We start from the raw sequence: 22314 nt of genomic DNA on the forward strand, positions 1-22314 counted from the left end.
GTACTGTGTGTACTGTGTGTTCTATGGGTACTGTGAGTACTGTGTGTACTGTGTGTACTATGGGTACTGTGTGTACTATGGGTACTGTATGTACTATGGATACTGTGTGTACTGTGAGTACTGTGTGTACTGTGTGTTATATGGGTACTGTGAGTACTGTGTGTACTATGGGTACTGTGTGTACTATGGGTACTGTGTGTACTGTGGGTACTGTGAGTACTGTGTGTACTATGGGTACTGTGTGTACTATGGGTACTGTGTGTACTATGGGTACTGTGAGTACTGTGTACTATGGGTACTGTGAGTACTGTGTGTTATATGGGTACTGTGAGTACTGTGTGTTATATGGGTACTGTGAGTACTATGGGTACTGTGTGTACTGTGGGTACTATGTGTACTATGGGTACTGTGTGTTCTATGGGTAATGTGAGTACTGTGTTTACTGTGTGTTGTATGGGTACTGTGAGTACTATGGGTACTGTGTGTACTGTGGGTACTATGTGTAATATGGGTACTGTGTGTACTGTGTGTTATATGGGTACTGTGAGTACTGTGTGTACTATGGGTACTGTGTGTACTATGGGTACTGTGTGTACTATGGGTACTGTGAGTACTGTGTGTACTATGGGTACTGTGTGTACTATGGGTACTGTGTGTACTATGGGTACTGTGTGTACTGTGGGTACTATGGGTACTGTGAGTACTGTGTACTATGGGTACTGTGAGTACTGTGTGTTATATGGGTACTGTGAGTACTGTGTGTACTATGGGTACTGTGTGTACTATGGGTACTGTGTGTACTGTGGGTACTATGGGTACTGTGAGTACTGTGTACTATGGGTAGTGTGAGTACTGTGTGTGATATGGGTACTGTGAGTACTGTGTGTACTATGGGTACTGTGTGTACTGTGGGTACTGTGTGTGCTGTGTGTACTATGGGTACTGTGAGTACTGTGTACTATGGGTACTGTGAGTACTGTGTGTTATATGGGTACTGTGAGTACTGTGTGTACTATGGGTACTGTGTGTACTGTGTACTATGGGTACTGTGAGTACTGTGTGTTATATGGGTACTGTGAGTACTGTGTGTACTATGGGTACTGTGTGTACTGTGGGTACTGTGTGTGCTGTGTGTACTATGGGTACTGTGTGTACTGTGTGTACTATGGGTACTGTGTGTACTGTGAGTACTGTGTGTATTATGGGTATTGTGTGTACTGTGTGTACTATGGGTACTGTGTGTACTGGTACTGTGGGTACTGTGGGTACTGTGTGTATTATGGGTACTGTGTGTACTGTGTGTACTATGGGTACTGTGTGTACTATGGGTACTGTGTGTACTGGTACTATGGGTACTGTGTGTACTATGGGTACTGTGTTTACTGGTACTATGGGTACTGTGTGTACTATGGGTACTGTGTGTACTGTCTGTACTATGGGTACTGTGTGTACTGGTACTGTGGGTACTGTGTGTACTTCTCTTCACATGAACTCAGCAAGTAGCTTTTCAAGTGCACATTTGGGTTCTGGGACGTTCAGTGACAAGGAAATTCATGTGTAAGTTCCTGCTCAGGGTTTACAAATAATTCCTTGATAGGAAGGTGAGTTTTAAAAAAAGTTCCCTCTAGAACACTAAAAGGTTCTTCAGTTTGTACCTGGTAAAACCAGTGAACGTTTCTATCTCTCCTACAGCAAAGGGTTTACAACAGAACAAAGTAAGAACAAACTTTTCCGTATGAGTGTGTAGAGTGAAGAATCTGAACGAATCGGTTCAGTGAAGTGATTCTTAACAGTCTGAGCCAAGAGAGAACGCCGAGTTCCCTTTCGTCCGAAACTGTCGGTCCTTCGGTTCTGACGTCATTACTTCCGCCCGCCCCACCAACTCACCTCCCCCCCCTCCCTATCTCTCTCTGTCTCTCCCCCCTCCCTCTCTCTCTTTCTCTCTCTCTTTCTCTCGCTCTCAGTCGGTGGCGATTTGCCTTTGCCGACTATACAATCCAACATGGAGTGAACGCGGAGCGGCGATGGGGCTCGCGCAGGGCCGTCCTCACCGAGAGCAGCTCGCGACTGCAGCCGCGTCGTTGTCGCCGCGCGCGTGCTCATCACAGACCGGAGACTCCGACGTCCGCGAGACCCTCGGGTTGGATTATACGGTGTCGCGCGCTGGTTAAAGTGCAAAACGAAAAGCAAACGAACACGCTGCTGTTCCATAAAGCTAGAAGAAAGAAAACTGGTGGGGGGGAGAAACACCGAGAAACGGGATCGGTGGGAGACAAAATGGAGCCTGGACGCTGGTGCGCGCGCGCTCTGGGATGTTATTATTGTAGGTGAAACGAGGGAGATAAAATGACCGAGGAATCGCAACCAGACGAGTAAGTACTCCTCCCCTTCACCTCAACCCCCATCCCACCATTAACCCAGTGCCCAAAGCCCTGTGCGGTTATTTACTTAATGCGCGTCGGCTGGGGTTTAGTCAAGGTGCGCTGGTGTCATGCACTTCTTTTTACATGGAAGGGGGGTGGTTTGGAGAGAGAAAGGGGGGGGGGGATAAACAGAGAGAGAGAGAGAGAGAGAGAGAGAGAGAGAGAGAGAGAGAGAGAGAGAGAGAGAGAGAGAGAAAGAAACAGAGTAAGAGAGAGAGCGAGAGAAAGAGAAACAGACAGAGAGAGAGAGAGAGACGGGCCCTCCGTTTTTAGAGAGAGGGAGAAGAAGGGGTCATGGGGGGAGGGAGGGAGGGAGGTGGTGGGTAATGGAAGGAGGGAGGTGGTGGTGGGTCAAGCGGAAACGTTTTGTGTACAGAAGATTCTCCCGTGACCGTGATGTTTCTTTGTAAACACGTCAATGTTAAGCTTATTGTAGAGACCTTATAAGCCCACGTGGTGCGCGCGGGGCTTTGGCGCATTTCTGCACCTCTCTCTCTCTCCCTCTCTCTCTGCCCCCCCCTCCCTCCCTCCCTGTCTCTCCCTCTCCCCCCCCCTCCCTGTCTCTCTCTCTCCCTCTCTCTCTCCGCCCCCCTCCCTCCCCTCTCTCTCTCCCTCGTGCATATTTGCATACCACGCTTCATTCATAAAAAAAATCCCAATGGCTCAGCTCTGCTCAACTCGACCTCTGACCTACCTCTCATAACAAAACATCGTATCAAACACATGGTTACGTTATCTCTTGCCTCACAAAACAGACATCACACCGGAAGTGTGAGATTAGTTAAAGCTGAACAGTGATTCTGTATGATACCTGCCATGTAGTTTCTAATATCGAAAGCGTTTGGTCATAAGGATACAGCGATGAGTGCAGATATTACATATCAGTTCAATGTAAGACAAAGACATGGAAATGTTCTTGTGTTCATTTCATGATTCCTTTTTTTGATGACTCATCATGTACCAGCATTGTTGCTGTTTAATTAAATGCCATCTACAGTGTACTCACCCCTGGGGGTAAGTGTCTTGCTCAAGAGTAGCAGCTCATTAGCAGCTAGCAGTTTGATTAATAGTAGCTAAGTTGATAAACAGTAGTTGGAGGTTATTCGTTTGAAAAAAGGTGGTTGGTGTCTGTGTTTATCGGCTTGTGGCTGTTCAGTACCAGGTCAGACCTAAGAGTCAGTAATATTGGTTGGTTTACTGAACGTTTTGGACATATTTACACTATTAGACATAACGGTGCTAAACTGATTCATGGTCACTAATATGGCAACATCAGTCATCATCAAAAACAAGCTACCAAATGTCAATGTTTATTTCAGACTTCATATCTACTGATACTATCAGGTGTAATCCAGAGAAGGCTGGGTTCCATTTTAAGGAATCAAGGTTTCTTCCTCATGTCATGTCTTCTCAGAGAGTTTTTCCTCACCACTGTCACCTATGGCATGACTGATGTACATACTGAAATACTATATAACAGATATACTACTAAAATGCTACTGAAACATGACTGATGTACATACTGAAACATGACTGATGTACATACTGAAACGTGACTGATGTACATACTGAAACGTGACTGATGTACATACTGAAACATGACTGATGTACATACTGAAACATGACTGATGTACATACTGAAACATGACTGATGTACATACTGAAACGTGACTGATGTACATACTGAAACATGACTGATGTACATACTGAAACATGACTGATGTACATACTGAAACATGACTGATGTACATACTGAAACATGACTGATGTACATACTGAAACATGACTGATGTACATACTGAAACGTGACCGATGTACATACTGAAACGTGACCGATGTACATACTGAAACGTGACCGATGTACATACTGAAACGTGACTGATGTACATACTGAAACATGACTGATGTACATACTGAAACATGACTGATGTACATACTGAATTAAGAATGAAATGCTACTTAATTATGACTGATATAGTACCAAATTTGAAACATTTCAAAATTAAAAAACATTTCATTCTGACTGAGTGCTTATACATCTGATTACAAAGTGATTAGCCTTATGTCACTTTGTCATTAGCACATAGCTGAGGTAATTAGCATGGATTTAGGGATCTTTAGGTAGATTGACTGTTTTTACAAGCACATTTGTTAAACTGGCTTCTTCAACAGCACAATCCCTCCAGAAATCCTAGACAAGTGTAATCCTACCACATAGGACATGTTTTCCCACAGTGACACACAAATGTGCTCATAACAAAAATATCATATTACAATGGTTGAAAACATTTTTAAAAATGTATCAAGAAATTTAACAACAAACTAAGATAAAAAACAAACAAACAAAAAAAAACACTATAAAATACTGGGTAGTTTATCTCACACACACACACACACACACACACACACACACACACACACACACACACACACACACACACACACACACACCAATCTGGTAAAAATGTAATTCCAGTCAGCTCCATGTTGCTGTTATAAATAATATTATATAGATGTTATAAATGTACTCGTGATTTCCGTCATTGTAATTTTTTTTCCTTTCAGAATATCATTGTTATTGCTATTGAACCCTACACAGTAGCTCATAAGGTCTTTGGGTTTTTACACTGCATGGAAAAGTGGCTAATAGCATTAGCATGGAGTCAAACACCTTCCTTTTGGCTAAGCGAGCGCTTTAAGGAGCTTAACATTAACTCCTGTAATCAGCAGTGTTATTCATCATGTCAAAGGCAACATGTCAGGCTCAGCAAACCTACTCTGGAGATAAACACAAATAAAACACAACAATGGGAAGTGTGGAAAGGAATCCACAACGGTGTGGCTGTGTGAACAAGTTCCTGAGTCATTTTCCTGTGTGTTATAGCCTTTATAAACCCTCAGCCCTCACCTGCCTATCTCATATTCTCGTACGGTAATAATAATAATTAAAAAAAAACATCCTGTAGGTCACGCATACAGAAAATTGGACAAAGCTCTGAAACCGGAGACTCTTTAAATAAACACTAAATAAACATCTCTTTTTTTGAAAACATTCATAAGTAACAATCTGTTTATTACACAATGGCATATTCGAGCGAGTTTATAATCAATCGAGATCTAAACCCATGATTAATTTACAGCAGAAACTACAGACATAGCTGCAGTTATAGCAACTGAATCAACACCTCCTGACCAATCAGAACGGAGAATCCAACAGCACCGTGGCTGTCTCCGCGCTTAAATACACTACAGTAAAGCACACACTATTGATTAGCGCACCAGACTCGTATTGTTCGGCTCCCTCAGGTCCGTCACGGCCTGTCAGCCCAAACTCTTTTCTTTGGTTATCGCTGCTCTTTATCTTGTTCGTGCTGAAGGTTTGTGGATAGAACGTGCTAGTGACTCGGGCGTTGTGGGGGTTGTTATCTTTTATTATTCTAATTTATGACCCTCTAACACCCGTGCTGAGCAAACACACACCGACACATACACACACACAGAAACACACAAAAGACAGGCTGGAATGTCAGGCAACCTATAATAATACACAGCAAATGGTCCAAGAAATGCTTCGGATTTTATCCGCGGATGGAAAACGTCTGAATTACTCCATTACACTACTTAACGATATGTATCATGGGATTTATGTCTCAAAAACAGTTTTCGCAGACACGTCCAAAACCATAGCGGATAATATCCAGTAAAATCCCGTAACGCATCGTAATATGACAGTATAATTCGGTGCGCTCTAAGAAATACGGTTCTCTCAAGGGAGTTCTGGACAGTCTGGGATTTACATCCTGGAACATTTCTGCTTTTTCTGATAGGAAAGTAAGCGATGTAGCCAGAACCTTTCCTACTGATTCTGTCGGGGCGACAATCCTAGATTCGTACGATCCTCATCACGCTAGGCTGTATGTCAGTGTTACAAATTCAACATCATTAGCTAACAGGATCTAAAGCTAAACTACTAAAAAAAATTCAGTGTCATGCTTCCTAATAAGGAATATCCTCAGAATGACCAGTGTTCGCTCATTTGGTTGACATTGTGCTCCAGGGAAAAGTGCACTAGCTAACGAGCAAGCACACAGTTTAGATGAGGATGAAATAAAAATTCTCGGAAACGTTTAAGTTCATTTTACCACTTCAAAATTTAAAATCGATTAGTTACATTAAATGTGAATGCTAGCCACCGTACTGTTTCTATTTCCATTAGTAAAATGCTAAATTCGGGGGTTACGGTGGCTTAGTGGTTAGCACGTTCGCCTCACACCTCCAGGGTCGGGGTTCGATTCCTGCCTCCGCATTGTGTGTGCGGAGTTTGCATGTTCTCCCCGTGCCTTGGGGGTTTCCTCCAGGTACTCCGGTTTCCTCCCCCGGTCCAAAGACATGCATGGTAGGTTGATTGGCACCTCTGGAAAATTATCCATAGTGTGTGTGTGTGTGTGTGTGTGAGTGAATGAGAGTGTGTGTGTGCCCTGCGATGGGTTGGCACTCCGTCCAGGGTGTATCCTGCCTCGATGCCCGATGATGCCTGAGATAGGCACAGGCTCCCCGTGACCCGAGAAGTTCGGATAAGCGGTAGAAAATGAATGAAAGAATAAAAATGCTAAATTCAGTTCTACTTGCTGTCCTGTACTGCGGTATAATGTAAAACTAATGTTGCTAACACAGCTAACAATCATTCAATGCTGAGTGCAGGGAAATGCTAACTCTCTTCTTCTTCTTCTTCTTATTCATTGCTAGCAAGTGGAATATAGTAAATTCTACTATCTTAACTGCTAATTTGTACTATGAAGAGCTAGTTAGTGCAATCCCCTTTACCTAATAAGGAAAACACTAACTCTCACTTACAAGCTACTCTTGCTACTAACTACAGCTAAAATTCAAACAGTTCAAGAAAACGAACCGTCAAGAATGTCGAGAAAATTGCCGACTCATTTCTCCTAATGATTCAAACACAGCTAACGATCCTTAAAAGCTAAGCGAGTGCCAGGTAGCTTGGTACCTACTACAGATGCTAACTCTTCTTCTTGCTGTCAATCATTGCTAGCAAACGGTAAATAATACATGCTAATCTGTTAGCTGCTTGCTTTTATTATGAAGTTTTATACTCTTTAGCGTTAAGCTCTTGATTATTGATGCAAATCTCTCTCTCTCTCTCTCTCTCTCTCTCTCTCTCTCTCTCTCTCTCTCTCTCTCTCTCTCTCTCTCTTAAATGTAAACCAGTCTGTCTTAGCAGAACCGACAACAGATTTTCCTAAAATAAGAAAATATATGAATAAAGTATTTTTTGTCATGTCAGGATGCAGTAATGTCTAGCTACTGTTTGATTCTTTGTTTGTTGGCACTCTGTACGTGTGTAATGGCTTGGAAGTCGAAATAATTATTGAAACCTTAGAACGCAAGAAATGTGAAAATGTGGCTTGGTGAAGCAAACACACTGTTATTACTTTCTTTCCCCTGTCTGAATATTTACACGCTGACACCGGACACTCCTTACATAATAAACACCACCTTATGGTGAGCATCATCTTAATTCTTTGTTAAATGTCATGTTTTTTTAAAATCGATATACATTATCAGATGCCGACAGTTTGAACTAAATATCCACTGTAACTCTGTGCATAAATTATTATTATAGAATTAATATTGAAATATCGGAATTGCTGTTATAGGAATGTAACGAAGAGTTCTGACCAATCAGATTTAAGAATGTAACGCCTTTTTTTTTTGTTGCTAAATTTGGAACAAACTAACGTCAATTCAGTTCAATTCCGTTTTAGTCGTATGCCGCTAGCAACAATGGACATTGTCTCAAAGCAGCTTATAAGCAGCAGGACAAAAAGTTCAAGATTAATATTAGACTTATATTTAAATGTGTATGTATTTATCCCCAATGAACAAGTCTGAGGTGACTGAGGCGACTGTGACGAGGAAAAACTCCCTTAGATGGAAGAGGAAGAAACCTGAAGAGGAACCAGACTCAAAAGTGAACCTCATCCTCATTTAGGTGACACTGGAGGGTGTGATTATAAACTGTTATAAACACCGGAGAGCGTTATTATGAATAATGTCCTTTCTACGGTCAGATACAGTCTGATAATTGTGTATTGATTAGGAGGATGTTGTCCTCAGAGACCACATGGAGCTGCATCTTCTCAACACTCTCCTAGTGTTGTGTGTTTGCTAGCTGAAAGGTCACAACATCATTTGTGGTTGTCTAAGCAGCATGTGAGAAGAGGGACATCACACACCCTGAATGTCCTGCACTGCTCAGCCAATTTACTGTTTCCTCTTCTAATAATGACGTCCACCGTCCGTGTGGCTCCACAGAAAGGAGCTTCGGGGTTTCCAACAACACTGAATTCCTGATTATTAATAACATTATAGTAAAGCCTTTTGATTAGGAGAATGTAGTGTAAAGTGCCTGACATAAAAATCTCAATACTTCCTAAAGGATGGTTCAGGATTTTACGTCAGATTCCATAACAAACTGCTCTGTTAGGAGGAGTTTATACTGTATATCAGTTCTGTTCTCAACATGATCGTGGAATGAAATAACAAAGTGAAGATCCGATTTTTTCAGTCCATGTTACAGACACAAAGGGGTGTGGCTAATTATTTATGATGCTGATTGGCTTTAAAAAAGGAGGGAAAAATAGCTTTTTGCGGCCATCAAGTTAAAAGAAAAATAGTCAAAAATTGAATTAGAAAAAATTTAATGGAGTTAGCTGGAAAATAATTTTAAACCATTTTGAAAAATCGAGCATTCGGATAGAAATAGAAAATTGAACAACAAAAACAACAACAACAACAATAATAATAATATTAATAATAGAAAATGGAAAGAAAAAGAATGAACAATTTAAAAAAATTTACTATGAAATAATACCAGAATAAAATGTTAATAAAAATAAATTTGCATTGATTAAAAGAAAAAAAGGAAATAAAAAATTAGCTAAAGAATCCAAATGATTCCTAATAATATGGGATAAATGGAATAAATAATTTCTTCCTGTGTGCGTTTAAGCTAACGAATGAAAAGGAAACAGAAAAACAGATGTGCGTTTATTAAAGTGAGGGAATCACCGTCAAAGTGAGGGAATCGGAGCGAGGCTGAAAAACTCACCTTTGCTTCTACTGTCCTAGAAAAGAGTCGCTGATAAAGTGCCCACGTGAGGGTTGTTTTTTTTTTTTTTTTCACGTGGCTTATAAATGTTGTTCTGGGATTGAGTTAGTATTATAGATATATATGTCTCACACACACACACACACACACACACACACACACACACACACACACACACACACACACACACACACAAGTACAGCATGCTTAATCTCTGGTGTCGTGTTACTGTCTATGTAGCATCAGGAGCAGAACAAGACACTACAGGAAGTCTTCCTGCTCTCATAGTCATAGCAACGTCTTCAAAAAAAGACAAAAAAACCCAAAAACCCAGGATCCAGAGCCGACTCTTACCCAACAGCAGTGACAGAATGAGGGTGATGAACTGCTTTATAAATTTGCGGAAACATAACGAATGCTAACGAATCGCCTGGTCGTCCGGTTCAGGCAGCGCCGTTTTGAATGGAGCGTAAACACCGCCGCCGTTCTCTGTATCTCTCTTTGATCTGTCGCCTCAAACCCAGCCATGAAAATCAAGCCTTCAATTAAAGCGGTTCCCACACTCTCTGCCAAGAGCCGGCGCCATCTGCAGAACCAGTCTCTTCTTCTTTGACGAGGAGTTTTTCGCAGTGGCCCAAAGGTCAGAGGTCAGTGTGGAGTGTAACGCACGTGGTGGAAATCACAGCTAATAGATGCTTATGCAGTTTATTGATTAGACTAAAACACCTGGAGGGTTAAAGTCCTGTAGAAGAGATGGATATGACTTCAATCAGAAAATGGAGCTGCTTGCTAGCTAACAGTTTAGGTTTTGTTTATCGCTAACTGTAACCCCGGACTCAGACTCCTTGTACTGCGTGTTATCTCCCACTACGTCACTTTATACATATTAATATTTGCTTAGAATTTATTAATAATACAAAGTCTAATTTAACTATGTGTGTAATATCTCCCATTATGTCACTTCAGGACTGCATACACTGTTAGCTTGGAGTACCTTAATAATCCTGCACAGCCTTCATTGTTAGGGGGGGCACGGTGGCTTAGTGGGTAGCACGTTCGCCTCACACCTCCAGGGTCGCCTCACACCTCCAGGGTCGGGGTTCGGTACTCCGGTTTCCTCCCCCGGTCCAAAGACATGCATGGTAGGTTGATTGGCATCTCTGGAAAATTGTCCGTAGTGTGTGTGTGTGTGTGTGTGTGTGTGTGTGTGTGTGTGTGTGTGTGTGTGTGAGTGAATGTGAGTGTGTGTGTGCCCTGTGATGGGTTGGCACTCCATCCAGGGTGTATCCTGCCTCGATGCCCGATGATGCCTGAGATAGGCACAGGCTCCCCGTGACCCGAGAAGTTCGGATAAAGCGGTAGAAAATGAGTGAGTGAGAGTGAGTGAGCCTTCAGTGTTCACTGTTTTTTACTGTTTGTACTACAAAGTAGAGTTTTGTAGCAGAAGAATTTCATTGTCTATAGACTCTTTCCTGATGGAAACGGGATTAAAGGTGCAGTCTGTAATTTCAGAAAGTGTTTCTAGACCTGTGATCATTTGGAATTTTTTAAAAATAGACAATTCTATCGTGATTTAGAACGTTACTGTTAGGGATTAGCGCAGATCCGTGATGGATCTGCGCAGACTTAAGGCCATTTGCGTTTGTGTTTTGTTTATGTCACGTGATTGCCCCGTCTTTGTCTGCTCCTCCCGGTCATCACACCTGTTCCCCATTGTGTGTGATTGTCCGTGTCGCTATATATGTGGCTTCATTGATAATATTGTTTGTTCCCTGTGTAGCGTGGTTTATGTTTGTTCTTCCTCATGTATTAAACCCCTTTCGTTTGAAGCTATCCTGTGTATGGGTCTGTTCCAATCCACCTCTGCCAGGGTCCTGACAGTTACCAGATACGGGTTGCGACTAAGGTCTTTATTTTTAGGGTTCTGCTTAATTTCAAATTTTCCGGCCCTCCAATGAACTCAGTCCCTATTTCCAACGAGCTTTATCACTTTCCAAAAATACATCGTTTCAAGTTAGATGGTGAGGTTTGTCAGAGAAGGATGTTTTTTTTTCTCTTCCCGGGCCTGAAATTAGCCCCGCCTCCAGACAACAAAACTGCTATGTTTTCTTTCAAATTCAACACATGCAGTGTTATAAGAAACGGAGCGGCACTGATCGGTTTGTTGCGAATGGGAGGGATGTCAGTGTGTTTATTGCAATAGCAGTTTGTCACTTGAAAAGCGACAAACCGTGGCTTTAAATTGATTAAAGGTTACGTGTTACAAAGCGCTGACCTAATGTGCATGTTTTTTTTTTAGTAGCTACCGTCGAGGTGAACTACAGACATACTTCTGACCAATCAGAATGGAGTATTCTTGAGCGCTATGTGGAATAATGAGACACGTGAGACGGTTTCACGTCTATTCTGGGTAATGTCTGCAGGCTCTCGCTCTCGAGGTGGTGTGTATTAAACCGGTGGCTTCTAAAGCGATGGTGTTGAGAGAGGTGAGGGTTTGCGTAACGGCCCCGAGGCTGTGATTAACTTCTGTTCCCAGAGTTAAACTGGCTTTGGTTTGGCAGCACAAACACCTTTAATCTGATTCTCTGCACTTTGCATAGCTCTACTTTTCGGGGTGTGTAGGTAAATCTGATGCTTGGATCTCAGTTCCTGCGCTGAATGTTACAGTGTAATAAAAGGTTATGTCCTGGTCACGTGATGCTTGCTGACTCCGCAGTGACGACTACCTGGTGCGTGTGAAGGCAGTGGTGATGACGAGGGACGACTCGAGCGGCGGTTGGCTGGCCCAGGATGGGGGCGGGCTCAGCCGGGTGGGCGTGTGTAAGGTGGCTCCAGCCGATCTGGACCTCCTTGGCCGTAGCGGGTTTCTCATATACGGCGAGAGACTCCGAGACAAGCAGGTGAGTGCAGAAATTGAAAAAGTGTATAAATCCCATATGTGTATGTTCTAGATATTAAAGACATTTTTAATGTGACATTTTTTTCTTGTGACGTTTGGCCTTCTTTTTTTAAAATGACACTTCGATGGTTTAGTGTCTGTCCCTATAGAGTTGCCTCACTGACAACAATGTAAAAATTGTATGCCCAAATTAGGACTTCCTGATTCATCCTGTATCAAAAAGTCCTAATTTGCGCATACAATTTTAATAGAGTATTTTTATTTACTGTACAAATGCTAAGCTACCGGAAAGCTAACGTTTTTTCTCGTACTTCTGTGTGGTACGAGAGAAACAAAAACATACGTTGGCTTTCGTTTGTAAATAAATTTATTTATTTACAATGAACTTTACTCTGGATTTCCCGCCCATCTAGACCACAATTGTTAGCATCCTTAGCAATTGAACAAAGCGATAGTTAGCGATAATCCGACCTGTAATGGTATCGCAGTGATATTGTACCGTGTTGTACGCAGGTGATCCTCAAGTGCTTCCTGAAGAAGGACCTGATCTACACTAAAGCCACTCCCACCTTCCATCACTGGCGAGTGGACAACAAAAAGTGCGGCCTGACTTTCCAGAGCCCGGCGGACGCTCGCGCCTTTGACCGTAGCGTCCGGAAGGCTATCGAAGACCTGACCGATGGTGAGCGAGTAGCTACGAATATCGTCACCCTTAAATGTTTACGGTCATGTGTGTGTATGTGGACTGTAATATCGTGTTTACTAAACCTACTCGTGTTTACTGAAAAGATAAAAACCTACAGCGTTTCATGTTCCAGAGAAACACGAGCGCGTAAACTCCTGCGTCCTGACTGGTACAAAGCGCTGACACTGGAGACTCCTTCCAGTAGATCCCAGAAACGCTAAACAAACAGAAAACCTTATTACAGTGTTATAGTGTAGAGTTTATTAAATGTCAAACAAAACGATTTCTTATATTGTGTAACAGGTCCGTTGTACAAGTATGCGAGTGAGCCGTTACTATAGAAACCACGTCGTATTAGACAGACCTCGGCTGTATGAAGCTGAAAGCTGTGTGATCAGGGTGGTGTTTGTCGTGTGCGCAGGTTCCACCACGTCCTCGTCCACGCTACAGAATGAGACGGAGCTGGGAGACGACGACGTCTTCACGGTGAGGATCCTGCTCTGATTTTCTGTCTCACGCTTTGTCTCACTGTCTCGCTCCCTGTTACGCTCTCTCAACTTCTTTCACTGAGTGTTTCACTCAATGTCTTACTCTGTCACACACTCTGTCACACACTCTGTCTCACTCATGTCATACTCTCTGTCTCACTCATGTCACACACTCTGTCTCACTCATGTCACACACACTGTCTCACTCATGTCATACTCTCTGTCTCACTCATGTCACACACTCTGTCTCACTCATGTCACACACACTGTCTCACTCATGTCACACACACTGTCTCACTCATGTCATACTCACTGTCTCACTCATGTCACACACTCTGTCTCACTCATGTCACACACACTGTCTCACTCATGTCACACACACTGTCTCACTCATGTCATACTCACTGTCTCACTCATGTCACACTCTCTGTCTCACTCATGTCACACACTCTGTCTCACTCATGTCACACACACTGTCTCACTCATGTCATACTCACTGTCTCACTCATGTCACACACTCTGTCTCACTCATGTCATACTCACTGTCTCACTCATGTCACACACACTGTCTCACTCATGTCACACACACTGTCTCACTCATGTCATACTCACTGTCTCACTCATGTCACACACACTGTCTCACTCATGTCACACACTCTGTCTCACTCATGTCATACTCACTGTCTCACTCATGTCACACACACTGTCTCACTCATGTCACACACACTGTCTCACTCATGTCATACTCACTGTCTCACTCATGTCACACACACTGTCTCACTCATGTCACACACTCTGTCTCACTCATGTCACACACACTGTCTCACTCATGTCATACTCACTGTCTCACTCATGTCACACACACTGTCTCACTCATGTCATACTCACTGTCTCACTCATGTCACACACACTGTCTCACTCATGTCATACTCACTGTCTCACTCATGTCACACACTCTGTCTCATTCATGTCACGCACTCTGTCTCACTGCTTTACACTCTGTCTCACTCATGTCACACACACTGTCTCCGTCTCTCTACAGGTTGCACTGAATAAGAGTATGTGTATCAGGAAAGGACTGTGTGTGTGTGTGTGAGTGTGAGTGTGTGAGTGAGTGTTTGTGTGTGAGTGTGTGAGTGTGTGTGTGTGTGTGAGTGTTTGTGTTTGTGTTTGTGTGTGTGTGTGTGTGTGTGTGTGAGTGTTTGTGTTTGTGTGTGTGTGAGTGTGAGTGTTTGTGTGTGTGAGTGTGTGTGTGTGTTTGTGTGTGTGTGTTTGTGTGTGTGTGAGTGTGAGTGTTTGTGTGTGTGAGTGTGTGTGTGTGTGAGTGTTTGTGTTTGTGTGTGTGTGAGTGTGAGTGTTTGTGTGTGTGAGTGTGTGTGTGTGTTTGTGTGTGTGTGTTTGTGTGTGTGTGTGTGTGTGTGTGTGTGTGTGTGAGTGTGAGTGTGTGTGTGTGAGTGTGTGTGTGAGTGTGTGTCTAAATCAAAATTCATTAATCAGTTAAATCAACCAGTCAGAATCTTACTGTAACTTCTTGCCTCATGCTGAACAGAGCAACAGTCTAGATAAATCAGACACACACACACACACACACACAAACACACACACACACACACACACACACAAACACACACACACACACACTGTCTTGTTATTATTACTGGCAGGACAGCTCTCCCAGCATGACTCTTCATTCAGTTATTGGCTTTCACACACACACACACACACACACACACACACACACACACACACACACACACACACACACACACACACAATGATGGCTCGGAATGCTCTTGACAGGACAGGAAGTGGTGCAGGAAGAGGATATCTCTGACTCTGTAGGGTAAAGGTTATGGCTGATTGTGAGGATCATCATATACAAACATTTTCTTTCCTCACTAGAGCACAAAAGAGGTGAAAGGTCAAGATCATGAAGTGCCTGTCAGTACAAGAGAAGCAGGCGTGGCCTTTGTGTCATCTGTCAGTCTCAGAGAAGGAGGCGTGGCCTTTGTTTTATCTGTCAGTCTCAGAGAAGGAGGCGTGGCCTTTGTTTTATCTGTCAGTCTCAGAGAAGGAGGCGTGGCCTTTGTTTTATCTGTCAGTACAAGAGAAGCAGGCGTGGCCTTTGTTTTATCTGTCAGTCTCAGAGAAGGAGGCGTGGCCTTTGTTTTATCTGTCAGTCTCAGAGAAGGAGGCGTGGCCTTTGTTTTATCTGTCAGTCTCAGAGAAGGAGGCGTGGCCTTTGTTTTATCTGTCAGTCTCAGAGAAGGAGGCGTGGCCTTTGTTTTATCTGTCAGTCTCAGAGAAGGAGGCGTGGCCTTTGTTTTATCTGTCAGTCTCAGAGAAGGAGGCGTGGCCTTTGTTTTATCTGTCAGTCTCAGAGAAGGAGGCGTGGCCTTTGTGTCATCTGTCAGTCTCAGAGAAGGAGGCGTGGCCTTTGTTTTATCTGTCAGTCTCAGAGAAGGAGGCGTGGCCTTTGTTTTATCTGTCAGTCTCAGAGAAGGAGGCGTGGCCTTTGTTTTATCTGTCAGTCTCAGAGAAGGAGGCGTGGCCTTTGTTTTATCTGTCAGTCTCAGAGAAGGAGGCGTGGCCTTTGTTTTATCTGTCAGTCTCAGAGAAGGAGGCGTGGCCTTTGTTTTATCTGTCAGTCTCAGAGAAGGAGGCGTGGCCTTTGTTTTATCTGTCAGTCTCAGAGAAGGAGGCATGGCCTTTGTTTTATCTGTCAGTCTCAGAGAAGGAGGCGTGGCCTTTGTTTTATCTGTCAGTCTCAGAGAAGGAGGCGTGGCCTTTGTTTTATCTGTCAGTCTCAGAGAAGGAGGAGTGGCCTTTGTTTTATCTGTCAGTCTCAGAGAAGGAGGAGTGGCCTTTGTTTTATCTGTCAGTCTCAGAGAAGGAGGCGTGGTCTTTGGGTCATCTATCAATACCATGTGGGATCTGTGTGATATTTCTGGCCTTAGTGAAGGAGGTGTGGCCTCTGCACCTGATACCAGCTTAGTGAAAGGGGTGTGGCCTCAATGCCTTTGATCCTTAACGTGGGAGGCGTGACCTCTGTCCCAGTCAGTTCCAGTGTAGAATAAAATCCATCCATCCATTTTCTGTAGCACATTAACACAGGGTCGCAGGGAATATCTATCACAGGGGACTCAGTGCAAAAGGCAAGGGGTCTCTCATGTTCTGACCTTTTTCTTTCTTTCACGCTCTCTCCATCAGACTGCCACAGACAGCTCGTCTAACTCGTCGCAGAAGAGGGAGCCGTCGCTGCAGACGCTCGCCCCCATCGGCTTCTGCGAATCACGTCACCACCAGTGCATTCTGGAGCAACTCTACAACCAGCACAGGCACGCTGACCATTACTTCCTGGACCAGGTGCTTCATCACGCCTGCATTAGTGTGTACACTGACTGTCACCCATCCACACAACAGCTACTTCATTTCTTAAACATTCTACTTTAAATTTTCTTCCAGTTCCAGTTTTTTGAGTCAGTTTACAGAAGACGGCAGAGAATCTAATTATCTTTATTATCTTTTATCGTATCATAACACCACTTCTTATTTTTACTGCATCTTTTTTAAATGGGAATTGTTAAGAAAGCATAAAATTGTGTAAGAAATGAATTAAAACATGGATGGAGCTAACGATTAAGGTTATCATTTAAATCATAGCTCTAATATTTTTTTAAACAATGTAAAGAGAGTGCTTTTAAAATCCAGACAAAACTGGTAAGGACAAAGACATTCTTTCCAAAGAAACTCCACTGAAAAGTCACCCGTTAGCAGAAAGTCTGTGTAATGTCGAGATTCTTTAGAAGTGAGGATCTAAAATTGTCGCACGACTCCGTTTGAAAGCTTTCTGTCTGCATAACGTTACCTTACTGTGATCTGTTTCCTGCTGTGGTGCGACTCCAGGCGGTGCCGATGTTCCCCCATGTTCCTGTGAACTTCCTAGAGGAAGAAGAAGAGCTTGTGCGCATAAACCCGCGTGAGCGCGCCTGGCTAACGGGCTACGAGGACTACCGTCATGCCACCACAGGCGCCCACAAACTTCTGTCTCCGGAACCTACGGACGCTTATGTCTCCTTCGCCAAGAGCGAAGCACCCAAACATGACTACACGTACCCGTACCCACACCGGCTCTCTGGAGACGACAGGAAATCAGGCATCAGCGGTGGCGTAGTGTCGTGCCAGCCTCGGACCCCCTGGCGCACGGAGGATGAGCGGGTACGCTGCGTGTACTGCAGGGACGTGTTCAGCCCGGCACAGAACCGGCGTGGGCAGTGCCAGGAAGCACCGGACCCGGTGGTGGCGCTCATACGGCGCGTGAGCTTCATGTGGTGTGCAGACAGCCTGCTGTACCACTGCATGGCCGACGCCGAGGGAGAGTACTCAGAGCCGTGCTCCTGCGACCCCAGTGACGGGCGTCTTGTACTGCGCTGGCTCGCACTGCTCGGCCTGTCGCTCATCGCACCCTGCATGTGCTGCTACGCACCGCTGCGTGCCTGCCATCGTTGTGCCGTCGCCTGCCACTGCTGCGGCGCCCGACACAAAGCTGCTGGCTGACGCGGACGAGACAGCGGCGGAGACAAACCCGAACAACTGTCAGACGGCGACTTTTTTGTTGTTGTTTGTTTGTTTTCTCCAGACTTTTTGGTGCCATTCAGCTTCTATGCCATTAACAAGTAAATTCCTTTATATAGTCATTTATATATAATAAACTGTATATATACACAATTGTCTAACGGGCTACATATAAATCTATACAGATAAATATATATATATAAATATACATATATAAATCCAGGAACTTTTATGTTTTTACAATATCCTGGAATTTAGTATTTTTTTTATGCTTCTGTTTGGTCCTGTCGCCGTGGCCGGGGTGACGTCTCTCCCGTCTGAGGCATTAAACTCATACGTGAATGTCCAAGCAGACTAAACCTGATTGACACGTAATGTCTGTGATGAAGCGGAGACAAAAATGTGGAAGTTATTTTTTTGCTGAAGCCAAAACGATATAAGCTGCCGAGCGCGTGTACGGGCCGAATGTGCCACAGTGAAGTACAACTGTGATAGAAAAGTGTGTGTGTGTGTGTGTGTGTGTGTGTGTGTGTGTGTGTGTGTGTGTGGGTGTGAAACCTCTGATATAGATTTCTTTATGAATGGGTCTTCAACTGTCCTGATGATAATAATAACTAAAGACAATATTTTTAGTAACAGACGCTTTACTTTGCGGTTTGTGTGTATTTGTGGATTTTGACAAAAAAACAACAACATTTAGATAAAACATCATCGTTACAACGAGCAAAACAAGTGAACATCATGAACCTTCTGATGCAAAATATACTTTTATTTCTGTTTCCATTGACTTTCTTTTTTAAAACAAGATACTACTAAGGAAGCCACTTGGCTAACGTTCTTTATTAAAGCGCTGCAGTGCAAATCGGGACCTGGTCGCACCACATGACTTTATAGCGTTGGCAAATCTGTGAGGTACCAGAACCGGAGTCTGGAGTCGGACCCGCTACACGTTTACTAGCCTCCCTTTAACGTCGTTAACCCTCGAGTAGTCGTCTTTATATGTTAGACACAGATGAAGCCGATTCATGTAGAAATCTGAAAAGAAAACAAAAAACAACTCAGAGGTTCAGACTCACATCTGTAACATCTGTAACTTCTCTACTGAATGTCCAGTTAACACCGCTGTCCAACTTTAATGTAAATGTGTGTGTGTGTGTGTGTGTGTGTGTGTGTGTGTGTGTGTGTGTGTGTGTGTGTGTGTACGATGCCGTATTTACACTGTGTATATTTGAAATCGAGAACCAGCCTCAAAATCAATGTAATTATCTACAAGACAAATAAAAAGCTTTTTTTTTGTCTAAAGCACAAACACACAGGATAGGAGACAGAACGGACTTTTAAATGTACACACACACACACACACACACACACACACAAATTCTGTTCCCTCGTCTCTGCATCTCCTCCTTCCTCATTTTTTTCTTCTTCTCCTGTTTCCGAAAGCTTCTGCAATACAGCGTGTTGTTCAATAACGAGAAAAAGAGAGAAATAAGGGTGAAAAATGCTGTTCTATTTTTCTAATGATAAACAGAATCAGGAAGCCAACGTGCGTGCGTGCGTGTGTGTGTGTGTGTGCGTGTGTGTGTGTGTGTGTCTGTCCGTCCTGTGGACTCCCTGCTCCTGGAGACATTAAGACATTAAAAGAAAAGTGCCTGAACAACCTGCTCCATGTTTCTTGTCTACATCCTGAACTCTAGCAGTGTGGTGTAAAAGTATTTGCACCCACCAGATTCTCGATTCTGATTGGTCTAAATTGGCCTTTGGGCATCGCGCCAGTGGTCTCAGCTTCTTTCTAGGCGAAATCCTACATTTAAAGGAAACGTGTGTTAAATGTTATAGCATCCTGCCCACAGGAAGTGACAAAACAATCACAGGATGTGTCTCAATTGGCGTGTTTCAGATCCTGATGAACAAATCTGCTGTCTTTGACGAAGAAAGAGAAAGCGGCTGGGATTTACAGAGACTTCCTGTTCAGTCTGATGTTCAACCTTAGAGCAAGGAGAACCTGATCCCAAACCAGCCCTCTGATCGACTCGAGTCTTAAGCTAAGAAAATGAAACACTGTAAAGGTGACTTTAAGTCTGCCGTTGGAGGTTAAAAGGGACTGCGATGAAATCAAAATAAAGTTAGAAAGAAGTGAAAAAAACTTACTAATAGAAGCGCAGAGGCAAACTAGGCATGTGCCTAGGGCCCGATTGGCGGGATGGGGCCCAGACAGAGGGACAATATACATATATATATATAAATTATAATTAAAATAAAATGTCCTATATACAATTTATTTCATTATTTATTAATTAAATAAAAATAGTGACGATGTTTATTTAAACCATAGACTGTATTTATATAGAGGCGCCAGCCAGTTAAGTCCGAGGAGACGTCAGCGGCGTTCAGACGTCAGAGCGGGGCAACAAAGATAGCAGGCAGGTGTGTTTTGAGTAGTAGGCTGACTTTGAAGATGCTTTCGGGTGCAGCAAAACGTAAAAAGAAAAAAAATGAAGAAGAACAGAAGAAGAGACAGCGGGGGGCTTTGCAAAAGTTTCTGTCGGGCAGCCGTCTGACAGCTGTGAAAGATGCGGCGGGAAATGCGGCGGAAGACGCGGCGGGAAATGCGGCGGAAGACGTGGTGGAAGATGCGGCGGAAGATGCGGCGGAAGACACGGTGGAAGATGCGGCGGGAAAAGCGGCGGAAGACGCAGTGGAAGATGTGGCGGGAAATGCGGTGGAAGACGCAGTGGAAGATGCGGTGGAAGATGTGGGGGAGGACGCCATGGAAGATGCGGCGGGAAATGCAGCGGAAAACGCGGTGGAAGATGCGGCGGAAGACGCAGTGGAAGATGCGGCAGAAGACGCAGTGGAAGATGCGGTGGAAGATGCGGCGGGAAATGCGGCAGAAGACGCAGTGGAAGACGCAGTGGAAGATGCGGTGGAAGATGCGGCGGAAGACGACATGGAAGATGCGGCGGGAAATGCAGCGGAAGACGCGGTGGAAGATGCGGCGGAAGACGCAGTGGAAGATGCGGCAGAAGACGCAGTGGAAGATGCGGTGGAAGATGCGGCGGGAAATGCGGCAGAAGACGCAGTGGAAGACGCAGTGGAAGATGCGGTGGAAGATGCGGCGGAAGACGACATGGAAGATGCGGCGGGAAATGCGGCGGAAGACGCAGTGAAAGATGCGGCAGAAGACGCGGTGGGAAATGCGACGGAAGATGCGGCGGGAAATGCGGCGGAAGATGTGGCGGAAGACGCGGTGGAAGATGCGGCGAGAAATGCGGCAGAAGACGCAGTGGAAGATGCGGTGGGAAATGCGGCGGAAGACGCAGTGGAAGATGCAGCGGAAGACGCGGTGGAAGATGCGGCGGGAAATGCGGTGGAAGATGCAGCGGGAAAGTGGCGGAAGACGCGGTGGTAGATGCGGCGGGAAATGCGGCGGAAGATGCGGCGGAGGACGCGGTGGAAGATGCGGCGGGAAATGCGGCAGAGGACATGGTGGAAGATGCGGCGGAGGACGTGGTGGAAGATGCGGCGGGAAATGCGGCGGAAGACGCGGCGGGAAATGCGTCGGAAGACACTGTGGAAGATGTGGCGGGAAATGCGGCGGAAGACGCGGCGGGAAATGCGGCGGAAGACGCGGTGGAAGATGCGGCGGAAGATGCGGCAGGAAATGCAGCGGAAGACGCGGTGGAAGATGCGGCGGGAAATGCGGCGGAAGACGCGGTGGAAGATGCGGCGGGAAATGCGGTGGAAGACGCGGTGGAGGATGCGGCAGAAGACACTGTGGCGCCCGTGCCGTCAACATCAGCGCCGTCACAGAACGACAAACTAATGGAAGAACAGCAGCCAGCCAGAAGTGAGCCCAATATCGTTTTGCAGCAGCCTCTAGACCCAGAAAGGGTATTAACAAGCTACCCAGTCCCAATGGATGAGGATAATTTAATAGCAGCTAATAGAGCCGTGTAATGACGTATAAATAATGAATATCAAAAAATAGTCTGTTTAATATACAAAATAGTCTGTTTAATATACAACATAACCAATTTGTAACTAAAGACTGCGCTATGTAAAATGTGTTAACTTTTATTAGTAACTTTGGTCGGATAAACCGTAGAAAA

General features: G+C 44.4%; 1 protein-coding gene and 1 long non-coding RNA gene across 2 annotated transcripts; one reads left to right on the forward strand and one right to left on the reverse strand.

Annotated features, from left to right (window-relative positions):
• Positions 1-1900: 1900 nt before the first annotated feature.
• spred2a (sprouty related EVH1 domain containing 2a) lies at positions 1901-19859 on the forward strand. Its single transcript, XM_027178949.2, has 6 exons — positions 1901-2372; positions 12272-12455; positions 12968-13136; positions 13561-13625; positions 16838-16993; positions 17534-19859. The coding sequence occupies exons 1-6, from the start codon at positions 2347-2349 to the stop codon at positions 18182-18184; spliced, it is 1251 nt and encodes a 416-aa protein (XP_027034750.1). The 5' UTR covers positions 1901-2346; the 3' UTR covers positions 18185-19859.
• Positions 18623-20744, reverse strand: LOC113663603. The gene is made up of 2 exons (XR_003445523.2): positions 19929-20744; positions 18623-19237 (listed from the first exon to the last, which is right to left on the reverse strand). It is a non-coding gene; the product is annotated as an uncharacterized LOC113663603 (long non-coding RNA).
• Positions 20745-22314: the final 1570 nt, after the last annotated feature.

This window comes from Tachysurus fulvidraco, chromosome 18 (genome assembly GCF_022655615.1).
Source record: "Tachysurus fulvidraco isolate hzauxx_2018 chromosome 18, HZAU_PFXX_2.0, whole genome shotgun sequence".
Lineage (NCBI taxonomy): Eukaryota > Metazoa > Chordata > Actinopteri > Siluriformes > Bagridae > Tachysurus > Tachysurus fulvidraco.